General features: G+C 39.1%; 1 protein-coding gene across 1 annotated transcript in view; it reads right to left on the bottom strand.

Moving 5' to 3' along the window:
- The window catches only part of NAALADL2 (N-acetylated alpha-linked acidic dipeptidase like 2), an 855,965-nt gene that overhangs the window by 558,608 nt on the left and 280,432 nt on the right, over window positions 1-16,925 (bottom strand). The window contains 1 exon segment of the mRNA XM_066601349.1: window positions 10,359-10,875. Within this exon segment, the coding sequence (XP_066457446.1) occupies window positions 10,359-10,875 (517 nt within the window).

The following is a 16,925-nucleotide window of genomic DNA, read 5'->3' as shown; positions in this document are numbered from 1 at the left end:
TAGGCCCATAAGGCTCAGTCATATAATTTTTGTAAACAATTTTTATACGTTTCAATGCTCATTAAAGCGTTGAAACTTTCACCTGAACCAATTTTTATTTTAACTGGGCTGCCTCCAGGCCTAGTTACAAATTAAGCCACATTAACCAAAGCGATTAATGGGTTTCACCTGCCCTCTTGGTTGGGCATGGGCAATTTTTTTGACGTACATTAGTACTGTTGGTACACCAATTTTTTGGGGCCCTCGCCTACAGTGTAATCCAATTAATTTTTTGCCCACCTGCATTAAAGCTGACGTTACATCAGCTGTGCTGGGCACTGCAATGGGATATATTTATGTACCGCCGGTGGCTTCCTGGCACCCACCCATGCTGTCGGTCCACACGGAGTTGTAACTGCATGTGTCCACTTCTAAAGAACCCCAGTCTGACTGGGGCATGTAGTGTGGGCCGAAGCCCACCTGCATTAAACATGACATTACCTCAGCTGTGATGGGCAATGCAATGGGATATATTTATGTACCGCCGGTGGGTTCCAGGGAGCCACCCATGCTGTGGGTGCACACGGAATTCCCATTGCGGAGTTGTACCTGCCTGTGACTATTTATAAAAAACCGCGGTCTGACTGGGGCATGCAGACACCTTGACAGAATGAATAGTGTGTGGCACATAGGTTCCCCATTGCTATGCCCACGTGTGCAGCTCCTGATGGAGGTGACACAGGATTGGATTTCTCATTGCTTCTGTACAGCATTGTGGGCTATCGCCCCACCCCTTTTAAAGAGGGTCGCTGCCTAGCCGTGCCAACCCTCTGCAGTGTGCGCCTGCGGTTCCTCCTCATGGCAGACGCACTTATAAATAGACATGAGGGTGGTGTGGCATGAGGGCAGCTGAAGGCTGCGCAGGGACACTTTGGTGTGTGCTGTGGACACTGGGTCGTGCGGGGGGGGGGGGGGGGGGTTGGGCAGCATGTAACCCAGGAGAAGTGGCAGCGGAGTGTCATGCAGGCAGTGATTGTGCTTTGTTGGAGGTAGTGTGGTGCTTAGCTAAGGTATGCATTACTGATGAGGGCTTTTCAGAAGTAAAAATTGTTGGGAGGGGGGGGGGGCACTCTTGCCGCTATTGTGGCTTAATAGTGGGACCTGGGAACTTGAGATGCAGCCCAACATGTAGCCCCTCGCCTGCCCTATCCGTTGCTGTGTCGTTCCCATCACTTTCTTGAATTGCCCAGATTTTCACAAATGGAAACCTTAGCGAGCATCGGCGATATACAAAAATGCTTGGGTCGCCCATTGACTTCAATGGGGTTCGTTATTCGAAACGAACCCTCGAGCATCGCGAAATTTTCATCCTGAGTAACGAGCACCCGCGCATTTTGGTGCTCGCTCATCTCTAGTAATGAACTAGGAGTCCAAACCAGAAATATAATTGTAATTCAATATTGTAGAGTTGTACAAAATCTTATTCTGTCTGTATTATTAAGTTTGCTGCTTAAACTCCGATATCTAACATAAAATGTTTGGTTTCAGAATGTGGAAGGGAAGGAGGAAAAACAAGTAACAGACACCTAATAAGAACAAGACTCCAAGTTGTACACTATGGTCTGCGAAGCATGACATTAGGTTCATCTTTACTGTTATAAGGAGGTCAGGAAGAAATAGTCATATACATAACTTTAAGAAATTGAGGTGGAATTTTAGGATAAGAAATATCTTAATAAGCTAACTAACAAGTGTATCCAGAGAATTTGAACCATTTTGACCATTGTTTTTTAAATTTCGGTAGTTGATCAAGTCTTTTGGCAGAGGTGCAATCAGACTCTCAAATAGACAGTTATGCTGGACTATCAGAAAAATTTCAGTTGGTAAAGGTAGTTTGGGGCCTCGCCACCTCCTGCTTATAGATGCTCTGGTTGCTCTTAAAATATGAGAGAAGATCCGGGACATCGAGGTTATCCCAATAACAAAAAGGCCAACTTCTCAACCCCCATTGCACTTTGCTTTGGAGTATTATGGACCATATTTATTGATTTCATCTTGTATACTATAAGCTGTGAGCAATAGTCATCTTGCCAAATGATAAGCTATAGACCATCAATTTATCCGACATAAGCTACAAAACCAGAGATCTTAGGCTGTTGGATCTTCTGAGATCTTATATTGAAAATCTATTAAATACTGAAGTATCCAAATCATAGTCATTATCTCATGATCATAGCAGTGGTTAGCATACCACCTGAAGCTAGTAAGTGTTATTCGCTATTTCTGTTCAGAATTTTGTCCTTTTACCCTATATATGTTTTTTTTAAGAATCAATTTAATAAAGTATAATTTTAGCTAGTCCCATCTGTGAATAGTTTGGAGTACTATGTTTAATGCATTATAGATTTGTTCTCAAAATGCTTTAAGGGAGTCAGACAACCACCATATATGCACAATGTGCCCGTGTGATTGTGACATCTCCAACATACATCAAAATTCTGTGGAGAGAGTTTTGCTAGTCTATATGGGGTGTAGTATCATCTGTACAGTAATTTTCTATTTGTTTCTATGTGGTTCGCACAGTGGGGAAATTTGGAGCTTAATGAGTATGCCTATGACCATTGGTCTGCCGAAAAATGATTTCTGAAGGCCTTTTCCCCAGTTAGAAATGAAGTTAAATATGTATGAGGTGGAAAAAGAGTTTAATTCTGCATAAGCTTTGGAAATACCTCTAACTTGTGTCCCATTGGTGTATAGGAAAGATTCATATTTCAAGAGTGGTGTATTGGTGGGTGAGGAAATGATTCTAAGAAGTGTTGTAATTGTGGATATTTGTAGAATTCTTTATGTGGAAGAGAGAACATTTTGTTAAGTTGGGTGAATGATTTTAATATTGAGTTCTTGAGTTCTTCAAATTTTAAAAATGCCTCTAGTGCACCAAGTAGTAAGATCTATATTTGGGCTAAGAATTTGGACCACTTCTAGCGGGAGCTTTTGAATATGCAGAGGGAGAGGGTTAAGGTGTGAAAACGCCGTTTTCCAAATGTGTAGGGTAGCTTCTATTGTAGGAAAGGAAGAGGTAGGAAATTTCTTAGTCTAGAAAACCACAGGAGCTGAGAAATGTTAGGGTATTTGGACATATGGGATTCAACATTCTCCCCATGTTTGAAGAAGTCATAATTTTTTAAACAGAGGGTTTAGTGTATACAATTTTTGCAGATACTCTCACTTTTTTATTGTGCCAAATAAAGCGTATTAATAAATGTTGTATTTTATTTACTGTAGACTTTGTTATGACTATCAGAATATTGCGAAAAAATTACAACATTTTTGGAAGTAACATCCTTTTGGTAATGGCAAAGCGACCTTTCCAGGAATTTATCATGTTAGAATAATTTTTAATATCTTTCTCTAGAAGTGAAAATAAAGTTTTTAGGTTAATCAAGCCTAAATTGTGTATGGGAAAGGTTAATGGGATGCCCTAATAAGGTTTTTGTCCATCTGACCATTTGCATGGGTATAAATATTGTAAACGTGCTTTAATGCTCTCAGGGACTGATATTTTTCTATCATGAAAAATATTTTTCATTTTTTTTAAGAGTAGAACAACATAAAAAAGCTATGTAAATTTGGTATTGCCAGAATTATACAAAATTTGTAGCAAAACACAGCCCCTAAAAAACAATGTCACAATTCCTTTTTTCCCCATTTAACCCCACTTACACGTATTATATGATACATTAAATGGTACCATTAAAAATACAACACTTCCTGCAAAAATAAAGCTTTCAAATGGCTGTAGTGCCATATTTTTTGAGAATCTAAAATAAATCAGAATAAATAAGATTTTCTAATTGACTTATAGATGGATCTAAGATAAAAAAAAATACATGTATGCTGAAATATCCAGAGGCAGATTTAAATATCTGGAGATAGCATTGGTCCATTTTACAGATGAGATACATTTTCAAGGAAAAGTAAGTGAACCCCTTCACCTAGACTTATGCATTGATCAGTAATAAAAAATGGTCTGATTTACAATCATAGACAAACGGTATCTAAGTTAACTAATAGCATGCAAACAGTTTAACCATTCCTGTCTCTCATTGAGCATATCTAAGTAAACTTCCACAGCGCAGGCAGAAAAAAAAAGAAAATCTCTGTGGTAATGACTTCTCCAAGAGCGTAATGGCAAAATATGTTACAATAAAGAGGAATACATTGGAAGTGTGATTTTTACAGGTGCTTTTCCCATGGTACAAAAGCACACAAAGCTTATTTACTGACACATCTGTTCTACTCAAAAAAGATTGGTTAGCTTGAATCATGCCTCAATGCAAACAACATTCAAAAGACTTTAGAAGGCATGTTATAGAAACAAAAGAAGCTGAAAAAGGCTACAAAAGCATTGCTAAAGACTTGAGTGTACATGATTCTATGGTTTAACAAATTATCTATCAAGAAAATTCAGCACTATTGCTACTCTCCATATGGCCTCGTTCACATGAGCGCTATTTTAGCATATTAGAGGCGCGCAAAAAAGCTCTTCTATTAGAACCAATGGTTTCCTATAGGACTGTTCAGATGAAGGAATTTTAGACGTGCCAAATATTCGCACCTAACAAAAATAGGAAATGCGACAGCAATGCTCGCATCTAAGGTCTGTGGTGTGTGAAAAGATAGGACCTGACCTATCTTTGGTGCTTGCATTCCATAGACTACTATGAGAGCTGAATAACATGCACCACACACCTCTGATCGTGTGAAAGGGCAATTTCACAGCTAAATAAAATAGGTGAAAATCGCATGCACGAGAGGCAGCCATGACAAGTCATGGCTGCATCTCTTGTTTATGTGCCTGTTTAGATGACCCAGGTACAGCGAGTATACACTGAGACCGGGATATCATCAGGCAGGGGGAGAAAGTATAGCTCCACCCTCTCTCCGCCCCTTGCTTGCTGTCGGCAAAGGGTGGGGATGGGACAGGGTGGGAGCTAGTGTGCTAATCTCCCACCCCTCTCCCTTTGCCAACTGCCAACAAGAGGCGGAAAGGGAGTTTAGGCATTGCTAAACTTCCTCCAACCTCCCTTTCCCGGAAGCTCTCATAGGCTCCGATAGAAGTCCAAGGGACCGACTGGTCGGCGTATTCCGGCCAAAAAGATAGGTCCAGAACTTTCTTTTCTAGATAGCGTAAAAACGGCTGACAATGTAGCCATAATCATATTACAAAAGTATTATAATCTTATTTCTTACATGTTTATGGCATTTTGTTATTTTTGGATTGTATACGTTCTTTCAAAGTCAAAGAACAGTCTGTTACAATGAGAACATTTCTCATTGCATTATAGTATATATGAAACATTTCAGATCTGTTTTACATAACAATGCTAAAGGCTTCTTTGAAATGTTGTTCTATGGAAAAGTGTGCATGATTTTAATTGCAAGCACATTATTGAATGCTATTATACAGTTATAGTCTGTAATGTACCTTTTCAGTGTACATGCATACAAAATCATTTAGAAGAGTTTAAAAGATTTGCAATACATGGTAACCTAAGAAACTACTTTACATAATTTTCTATTCTAAGCATACCTGCTTTTAAGTATGCTTTGAATGTATTAAAGATATTCTCTTAGAAGAAAGGATGTTAAATTATAGCAGCGATGGTTAAGGTGCAGTAATCCCATGGCAAAGAAAAATTGCTACAATGAAGGACATCGTAATGAGGGTGAATGATTTCCTATACTCAGTTAATGATATTTTAGTTGGCTGGTTCATAACCTTCAGTGGACAAGGCATATAAAATCATAATGAAAACATGTTTTGCTGTATATCATATACTGAAAGATAAATAGATAAAAGACTATTACACAAGTAATAAAATGAATCAAAGCCATCGGAAAGAATAAAAAATGCAGACTCTGCCAAGAACGGCTTTTAGAGTATGATATTTCTAGTATTCAGTTACAAAATACTAGATTATTAAGTAACTTACTGTACAAAATGCTGTAGAAGTGCAAAAACCTATGTTTTCATTTGCTTGTGATTCAGTTGTGGGGTTTTGGTCTTAGTTCAGAAAACGGTAATCAATTTTGTGTTCTGAATTCATTCAGAAGTTTGTAAGTTTAGAAAACACACAAGATATACTATGTAAAGAAGCTTGTTTCTTATATTAGTATTAACGCCCTTGTTTACAAGTGGCAGAGACTTAGTACATGGATGTTATAATAATCATCATTGTTAGTAAAGTCACTATTAATACCCAACTGGCCAATTGTGCCTCTTTTCCTAGGACTGGCACATGAGCTATGTATCAAAAGGGGTAAGGTCTATATTAATTGGCATAAAAGTAAAATTTCCCCCAGTGTGGATGGAGGTTAGAAGTGTATGTTAATTTTGCCATTCAAAGGTTGGTAGGTATGTAACACTGGTATCAATGCCTTGCACATCACATATGGGGAATCTGTTCTTTTCTACTGTCTTTTTAGATAAAAAGTAGAATCCAATCTTGACATAAGGAAAAGGAAAACATTCTTTAATAAAACATTAGGAAATGTTTCTTCTCTCCCTTGTGTTCAGCTCACTTGGGTTTCCAGACCCACGGTCCTTTTAAATTGCCATTGTATGTTAAACAATTATCTAATAAAGTGTACCTGCAATGAAGTAAGCTGAATAGTAAATGGCAAAACTTGACTTCACCTATATCAGTCACCTTTCCTGGGTACTAGCCATCTTTTCCCACTACTCAGATAGCCCTCAGGGATTTACACTAGCGACGAATAGTGTAACCACTGGATTGTCACGAGGATAGTAGATATGAAGCACGTAAAACCTAATACAAAACTAGGGGCTCACTATTATATGACAGGGGCAGAGGGTGATGGTAACTGGATGATGAGAATGAAGATAATGATACTGTATTGGAGACCAGAGCAGATAATATGGAACAGAAATAATAACCAAAAACATATCCATGATGCTAGTTCTCCCTATGTCTCTTCCTGACTCTACCACATCAATGTGGATATTTTCTGGTTTATCAAGAGGGAAATCATTATCAACTCTCATGACATGTTGAGCTATGTTTTAGCATTAGCCGATATTTAAAACAGCTGGAACACTGCTTTAACCCCATAACAACCTCCAATACATCTTTTGACAGTGGCCATCAAGCAGCTTTATTCTGCAGCACTGTCTTTTGACAGCGCTGCTTTAGGGTCTCCCATGCCAGGGTAAATAGGTCCTCAGCTGCTGGATGACAGCGGGCGCTTGCTCTAACACCAGGGACCGAAGAAACCTTCAATCCTTGCTGTTTAACCCTTTACATGCCATGGTTAGTGCAACCGCAGAATGTAAAAAGCTGACAGACAGAGGGGGCTCCCTCTGTCACCAATTGGAGCCTGATGATGTAATCACAGGGTCCCAATGGGTTGAATATGGCCTCCAGGTCCGCTAGCCTCTGGCTGAGCTTCATAGGCTTTCTAATATACTGCTATACTGATGTATAGCAGTGTATTAGAATAATGATAAAAGATGATGATTAAAGTCGCCTAGTCGGACAAAAATAAAAAGTAGAAAAATTATAAAAGAGTTAAAATAAAAAACATTAAAACCCCACCTTTCCCCTATTATTATGTTAAAAGATAAACAAAAAAAACCTTTTGTGATATTTCTTTGTTCATAATGACTCAGAAAAAAGTTAACACATTATTTAACATGCACAGTGAAAAAATACAAAAAAATTGTAAAAATAGCTAATTATGCCTATCTCACCTTACAAAAAAACTGAATAGAAAGTGAACAAAACGTTACATGGATAAACAAATGGTGCTACTAAAAAGTACAACTCATCCCACAAAAAAACACTTTCACAGCACTGTTGATGAAAAAAGTGATAGAAAATAAAATTTGTAATCGTATGGCCTGCAGAATTAATATAACATATAATTTATACTGCACAATGAATGCCATTAAAAAAAAAACATGCCAGAATTGCAGATTTTGTTAATCTTGCCTCTGGAAAAAAATTGAATTAAAGGCAATCAATATGTTATATCTTTCCAAAAATTGAATAAATGAAGACTAGTGTTTATCCCGCAAAAAAAGAAAGCCTTATAGAGCTCTTTGGTGGAAAAATAAAAATGCTATGGCTCATGGAATATGGCGACATAAAAGCAAATCTTAAAAAAGAAAATGTTTTTTGTATACAGAAATTCTAAAACATAAAAAAACGGAATAATCTTGGTATCACCGTAATCATGCTGACCTAGAGGAATAAGGTTATCTTATTACTTATTTTGCATACTGAACACCAAAAAAATGAAATCCATAAAACAATCCCACTAAAAAATGAATAGAAGTTATACAGTATATTATATGTACCCAAAAATGAGGTCAATAATAAATACAATTTGCCCTGCAAAAAAGAAGCCCTCATATGGCGATGGAAAAATTTAAAAGTTAGGGTTCTTGGAATGCAATAATGGAAAAAAATTAAAAACTATTTGGTCATTAAGGCGCAAATAGGCTTGATTTCACGATCAGGTGCAGGTTAGGAGTCTCTTTTTGTGACCAGTATGAGCCACTAGCGTGGTCAGGAGGGGGCAGAGGTGGGTACACAAGTAGTATTGGTTGTGCTACAAAACAGCAGACAGGTAGCATAATCAGGGAAAGCAAGAAGTCGGTACACAAGTCTATCCGCTTGCAGTATGGAGGAGCAGGCAGAAGGTAGAGCTTTACTACAGGCTTGGAAGCACAATAATCACACACCTAGGAAGAGACAGGGCCAGGTCTATATAGTGTGGCTAATCAGTGCAGGGTGGAGCTAATTAGAAGCTGGGTTACAGAAGAAAGAACTGGACAAAGTTTGGCAAGCGAGCTGTCCAGCGGGCTGAACATCTCACTTGGGAGAGACTCTACCTAGAGCATGGGAGTTTCCAGGTTCGAACATTGACACTCGGTCACTAAGGGGTTAAAGAACCAACACAAAAATATGAATCTGGAATAAATACAGCTCAATAAATAGTTGCTATGACATAGAACTATCATCATTATTTTTCAAATGTCTGGAATACATGTAGGGATCAATTAACAGTGTAAATCGCTATAACTCTACCTACATCAGTCTAGAGGATGACTCTAAAGTCTTCCATCCACAGGAGATAGTGGGCCTCATAGCTTCTGGGTTACTAGACTGGAGTGGCTTCAAAGATCCTTGACTGAAACCATTTACATACTTGTTGGTATACATGAAGGCCATGTTATACCAGAAAAATATTTTAAACATGAATCAGTTACAGTTGAAATGTAATTACAGATATATCCATCCTTAACATGACTGGCACATCATGATAACTCGATTTACAGCATTGTAGTACATTGTAGCTAAATTATCATACTATGTTAAATGTCAAGTTAACATTTTCTAAATCTGAATGCATTTAAAATAATAATAAACTCTGTTCCATATTAGTAGTAGAGCCATATCCATATGTGTTTTCAAATACCATGCGGAATATACTTTGCAAATAATTAATAATAATTAAAATCAAAACTAAATAGCAACTATTTTTTCTATCTGTGGAAACTTTCTAATTACAATATTACAAAAATTGCTTATCCTGCCAGTAATTCAGGAATGTACACCTTGTCATTTGGTGAAAAAGTCTATCAAAATTATTGTGCTCTTCGTCACAATCAAAATATGTCAAGAAATATTTTCAGTTCAATATAAAGCATATAATTTTTCCTGTAAATATGCTGGAAAACAAGAAGACCTCACAAAACCTACTCTTCGGCCGCCTGCAGACGGGCGGGTTGGATCCGGCGGCGAGAATTCTCGCCGCGGGACCCGACCCGAGCGCCTGCAGGGAGGAGCGCATACTCACCCGCGCCCGGCGGCCCCGGCTCTTTCATGTGCCGGCTGATGGACAGCCGGCGCATGCGCACACCGGAGCTGGCGGCTGGGTGAGTGACGTTTCTGTGCGAGGCTCTGCGAGCCCCGCACAGAAATAGGACATGCCGCGTTTGTATGCCGTGCGACATTGCGCGCGGCCAAACCGCGGCTGTCTGCATAGGAGTGCGTACTGTAATGCACTCCTATGCAGGCTTTCAGTGGCGGAAATCCCGTCGCGGGATTTCCGCCCATGTGCAGGCAGCCTTAGCTATAAAGCCTATACTGTACCTTATAGACATGCTGCAAATTGATATGTTTATTTCAGTATTAATTATGAGTTGTAGATACCATTCGCTGTATTACAAATAGCATTAACAAGGTAGCAATGTTTATCTTTTTTCATTTGCATATCTGTAATATTTTATTTTATACTATGTTAGAACTAAACCACATATTCAAGTTAAAAATGGATGATGTACATACCTGTAATAGCGTTCAATACTTTCTTTGGTGACATTCTTTATTATCTCACTAATAAAGTGAGCTTCCCTTGAGAAATCAGGTTCATTTGGTAAGATGCAAGTACTGGAAGTTTGATTTCTGTTTGAAAAATATCCTATTAAAATCCCAATAAGAAATGTAAACATAAATATGGAAAATGTTTTAACAATTGTACAGAAGTGCTGGGAGGTCTTTGGTTTTGTTTCTGTATAATGAGAAAAGTATTCTGGCTCTTCCTCTAATCTCTGAAAACGTCCTTTGGGTGAAATGGACAATTGATTGGAGGCAATTGTGTGTGATTGAATTGCAGTACTGTTTTTCTCATGGCAGCGAATGAAACCATCAGAATGAAGTTGCTCTGTTCCAAGCTCCTCTAACTCCGTCTCCATATCCCATTCAAGTTCCAAGGCAGAAGTGGGAATATCATCATTCTCCATATAATGTAGATCTGGAAGAATCCTTGTGACATTTCCTAGTTTGTGATATGACAAATCATTGCCTACAAAAATAATAGCATAAAACCTGTTAGATAAATATTCTTTTTTCTTTAATAATCAAATTATTTGATAACTGCAAAAAGATAAAAGTAAAAGTATTAAAAGGAGTGGTCCAGGATTTGATTTTTTTTCCCCGGAAACAGTGCCATATGTGTTCATGGCTTGTTTTTGGTAGCTCACCGTTTTGGAGCTAAACTGCAATACCAGACACAGCCTATTGACAGAAGTGATGTCATCTTTAGAATAAGGGCTTAGTCAGATGGGCGTTTTTTCACGTGATTTGCGCATGCACATGCGTCTGGCGATTTTATAAAGCCATTACTTTGCAATGGTATCGGACACATGAGCACTTTTTATGCGCTCGTCCAATGAATTATAGAACAGAAATAGCAGATCGCACCTATCTGCGATCTGCGATTCCTGTTCTCTTCTCTATATGCGCTCAATGGGGCTGGCGGCAGCAGCGCCGACCCCATTGAGAACATATACTAGACAAATCATACTTCTCTGCCACAGCTGTAACAGCTGTGGCAGAGAAGAACGATGTTTGCCCATTGAATTCAATGGAGCCAGCAATACAGCCGGCTCCATTGAAAGCAATGGGCTGCCGGCGTGCGCGGGATGAATTTTCGGGAAGGGTTTAAAAATATAAGCCCTTCCCTGCAATTCATCCAGAAATGTGTAAAAATAAAAAAAATATATATACTCACCTGGTCCCGGCAGACGGAGTTCAGCCGCGGCCGGCGGCAGTTCTCCTGAACTGCTCTCTGTAGTATTCAGCAGCCGGGGATTTAAAATTCCCGCCTGCTGAATGAGATGCCACTGATTGGTCACAGCCTGACCAATCAGAGGCAGCTCTCACTCACACCCATTCATGAATTCATGAATGACAGCTGAGAGCTGCCCCGGATTGGTCCCTGCGCTGAGCCAATCAGAGGCAGCACTCACTCACCCATTCATGAATTCAATTGTTTTAGCATGTTTGATTATATTTATATGAAAAATAATACAACAAAAAAGTAATAAACAGAAAAATCCAAATGTGCAAAATTAAACACATAATACATTATTAATTGAAAACAATTCAATAGGTTCCTTTACAAGTTTTTTGTGAGTTAAAACACATTAAAAAATAGCAGTTGAACTTTCTTCGTAGAATGCGTTCACATATAGCTGATTTGCTTCAAATATTGGTCTAAATTTCACAACTTCAATTTGAATTCAATTAAAATAGTGAAATATGCTGCAGTTTTGCACAAAAAACTTCAGCAAATCAGCTATGTGTGAACATATTCTTTAAGTACATGTGTTTTTGGTAATTGTTTTAATTTGCACAAGTGATTTTCTAGACAATTATGAAGCCATAGATCTATGAAGGAAAATCGGAAAAATGCTAAAATACTGCATTTTGATTAATACAAAATGTTACAAAAAAGCAACTAAAAGGGCAGCAAGCAAGTGTGAAACTAGCCTAAAGAGCTTTTGCAGAGATAAAAACAATACTAAGATAACAAGATTCTTAGTATATACATACTTATCATGATAACATGTCATCCAAAATGAGGACACATAATGGGTCACCCAGTCACAGCCCACTATTGATTAGCATGTAACTGCAGTTGTCCATTTTTGGCATGCCTGCTCATATGATGTTCACGTCTCAGGAGTGTAAAAAGATATTGTTAGGGGTGTCTTAACAGAAACAAGGAGGAAACAGTGAAGGATTGCAAACACAAGACTATTGAGAAGCATTATAAGAATGCTCAATGGCCTAATCAGAAATCATTTCTAAAAAAAAAATCATCTGGTTGTGAGGAGTCTACTCTAAATAAATGTTCCAACTTTTCTCCCTCTTGCCTTCTTTTTTTTACCATACACTTAACCTGATTTATATTGTGATTTTCTTTCCTGATGTACTCATTGTAAAGTGGAAAGAAATGACCCCACACTAAGTAAAATGTAATGTGGCATTAAAAAAATGGTGCTTTTATTTTAAAACCACAGTCATCTTAAGAAATATTTTTAAGGCCAAGGTGAACAATTGCTAAAACTGTCATGATGATTTAGGGTGCGAATAAAATTTGCAGAAATGGACGATGTTCTTTTTATCATAATGCTCAATCACAGTTGGTGTTAAGTATTACAACTACTTACTCATCACAGTCACAGTTAATGTGAAAATCTTTTGCTTGTGGGGAAGACTGAGAAGTCAACTAAGGAGGACTTCAATAATCTTTGAAAGCCACAAATCAGCATCAAGAGTTTTGGTAGATAATCATAGCAGGTTAGACCTTAAGATAGAAGAATATTTCAAAGATTGACTGCACTGACCTGCATAATACCATGCTTCCAGTCACTATTTTCTGGAGATACTTCAAAAATAATCAGAGTGTTACCACAGGTTTAAGTATATTGCTCTTCATGTAATAATACAGTTAAACACTTTGAGATTTGTGAGATGAAATGGGATGGACAATGTAGCCGTTTTAGTAAACATATGAACTTTGGTTATCTACAATCATATTTAATTTTAACCAGTACCCTATACAGAAGAGAGGAAGCCCAATGGTAAAAAGATCAGGATGGGCTCTCTGGAACAGAAGGGTCTGGAGCTGTTTTCACCCTCCAAACTTTTTCTATGACTCTGTGGGGACAGTTTGTTGAGAACAATGCTTATGTTTTAGAGACAGACATCCTGTACAGTTTCTACCACCCGGTATTAAAAGCATTGCCCCCTCTATGGGTGCCCATTAGCAGCAATGTAATCTGTCTCTATGGCATGTGTGCTTTCGGTTTTAACTTTACACTTTCATAAAAAATTTTCTTTTAAAATGATCATGTGAATTACAGCTAAGGAAGGCGATGACTAGAATTCATAGGGTCACAGACGAATGGGCCCCCTTCCTTGTTGACAGTTAACTAAACTATAGTACTGCAGAACACAGCAAAACTAACATTGATTATCAACATATTAACTGCCATGTGAGTTGTAGTTAATTCACACTAGTTTTGAACCTATTGCCCCATAAAGCATATACAACTTGCACATCTCTTAACCTTGGAAGCTGCATAGTACATAACATTGTTGCACATACTTAGAGGGTGGGATTCAGAGGTAAGCATCCAGAAAACCCAAGGTCTCAGAAACAAATTCAATAAGTATGTGGTGAGTGACAGACAACTCATGTGGTATGCAGTGTAAAAATAGCATTTTCCTCCCTAAATAACACAGAATATAAGCATGGATTTTTCCAGTACTCTTGGCATGTCTTTCATTTGACAGCTTTGCTTTCAAATAGCTCTTTATTTAGAAAATAAAACACTTAAAGGGAGTCTGTGCTATGTAGGTTCAGGGGAGAGGTAGGTTCAGGCAATCATATCTCTATGAAGCATGGTACTGCAGTAAAAATCTTTTTCCCACAACATGCCTTACTGTAAGTACTCTGGAGACAGGTCTTCTCACTGAAGTGGTCTTCATTGAGCTGCTCCTTAGCTCTGATTGACAGCAGTATGAGTTCCCTGGTTGGACATTACTGCTGTCAATCAGAGCTGTTGAGCAGCTCAAAAGAGAGCACTTTAATGAGAAGGCTCACCTCCGTAATACTTGCAACAGCAAGTACCATAGAAAAAAGTAGATTTTATCACTGCTCCACATAGTAGCATGCTTTCTGCTCCCTACATAGTACTGTCAGTAGTTTTTTTTTTAATGGCAAAACTGTGGACAGACTTACTTTAGGAGGACAAAAGAAGAGAGACATGTAAAAATAGAACTAAAAAGCCAAATAAACCTTGAGTTGCTATTAGCAGAAAAGATGCAAAATTAGAGAAAGGTCTTTAACCCCTTGGCAACAACAGTCATACAGAAAAAAATGAACACAACACCAGAATTGGTCACCCTATCGCCAAGAAAAAAAGTAATACAAAGCTATCAAAAAGTTATTTGTACCTCAAAAGGGTATAAATAGAAGCCATATGTCATCCAGCAAGAAAAATAAAACATCTTCATACAGCTGCATTGACAGTAAGATAAAAAAAGCAGCCGGGCCCCACTGATCAAATTTTTATCGCAGCAAATTTTAAAGTGATCCTTAGCACAGCAAAAGCCAAAGAAAAAAGTTCAAGTTTCTTGTAGGGGCTCAGTCAGACGAGTGTTGTTTTTTGTGCACCTTTGTGCGCAAAAAAAACCAACCCACTCCATGTATGTTAAAAATGTGCATGGCCGAAGCTCCATGCCCATTGCACTCGGCCAATCAGACCCAGCACTTTCAAAGTGCTTCAGAGCAGTGCCGGGACCAAGCGAGAAGACATGCCGGAGCCCCGACAGCGGAAGAAGGTGATGTATATATTTTTTAATTTTTTACAGCAGCTAGGGATGATTTTAAGCCCTTCCCCAAAAATCACTGCGGGGGTTGCCTGCATCCCATTACTGTCAATAGGGTGGCTGCAGCACTGGCCCCATTGAAAGCAATGGGAGAACATCGGGCTCCTCTGCCACACTATGACCGCTGTGGCAGGAAATTCTTTCATCCCTGTGGGGAGTCCCATCATCACTGAACACTGTGACAGTGCTGTCACAGTGTTCAGTGATGAGGGGATTCCCTGCAGGGATATTTTACACACAGCACAGACCTTCCTGGCGCACGGATGTCCTATCTTTTGCAGGTGCGAGTATTTCGTGCCTGTAAAAGACGGACATCTGAACACTACATATGGTACTGATGGTGTATTTCATGTGTTAAATGTCATAAATTGGGATAATCATTACAACATAGTAGTAATGTTGCAAATAATAAGATATTGCTGTACTCGGAATCCCTCCAAGGGCACTAGCACACATGCAGCTGCAGTCTGGCAATTAGCTCTAAATCACTAGTGTTAGTGGTGGTCATGTAATAACCCCCTAATAGTTGTTACTACTGCCTTGTCAATTCAAATGAATAACTTGTCAACAGATGTGATTCTGTTGGAGATTAATTGACATTAATTACTAATTTAAACTTCAATATAACATTTAAATACTTAAAGAAGGTTGAATTCCACTCATTGTTCAAATGGATTGAGGTAAATTATTTATTACATATGGCACTTCAGTTTAAAAATGAAACACTACCATCCTATGTTAGAGCCTAATCAATACATTTAAAGGGGTTTTCCCACAATTTAAAACTGTATCACAACCACTGTGTACTTCCTGGTTGTTGCTGACCAGGACATGTGACTGCTGCAGCCAATCACTGGCTTTAGAAGGTCACACTGTGGACAGCCACCAGGAAGCATGCAGTGGCTGTGAAGAAATTTCAGGTAATGGGAAAATATTTTAATATAAAAGGCTTATTTCGCATGAGTGCATATCAGCCAGCTGTTTTCATGGCCAGACGATATGCGCTGTGATCTGATGCATTGGATTCCAATGCATCAGATCACATGGACATATTTCTGAGACGTAAAAACTCCTGGCAAAGCCAATATAGCAACGGGCATTTTTGCGTCAGGCCCAATAGATAGTCCTGGAACTATCTTTGGGGCCGGAATACGTCGGCCGCTGCATAGGCTCCTATGGCTGCTAAAGTCCCTCCCTCTGTTCTCCTCCCCCGTGCAGGCTCACCTATCATTCCTCTCCGCTCGTTCTGTGCAAGGGGAGGGGGTGGAACAGGAGCGGAGCTAAGCACCGGTCCACCCCACCTCCTCCCATTGATGGCTTTGGACAAGGGATGGGACATGGGTGGAGCTAAGCACCCGCTCTTCCCCTCCCTTGCCAATAGCTATCAATAGGAGGAGGTGGAGCAGACTGGCACTTAGCTCCGCGTCTTCCCCCCTCCCATTGCACAGAACGGGGAGGAACAAGAGGTGAGCCTGCGATGGGGAGGGAGGGGAAATAGGCAATGCCCTGGTGAGCTCGGCACATTTGCGCCGGCCTCATCAGGCCACTTGAATGGGCGCACAAACGTTTGATTTGTGCGCCCATCCATCAGATTTTTCACTCCCAACATAGCATATATCGTCCGGCTGTGAAAACGGACATCCGATATGCGCTCGTGTGAAAGAAGCCTAA

The sequence above is a fragment of the Eleutherodactylus coqui genome, chromosome 1 (assembly GCF_035609145.1).
Source record: "Eleutherodactylus coqui strain aEleCoq1 chromosome 1, aEleCoq1.hap1, whole genome shotgun sequence".
NCBI lineage: Eukaryota > Metazoa > Chordata > Amphibia > Anura > Eleutherodactylidae > Eleutherodactylus > Eleutherodactylus coqui.
The sequence above is the reverse complement of the archived record's forward strand: the minus strand, read 5'-3'. Positions and strand labels throughout refer to the sequence as shown.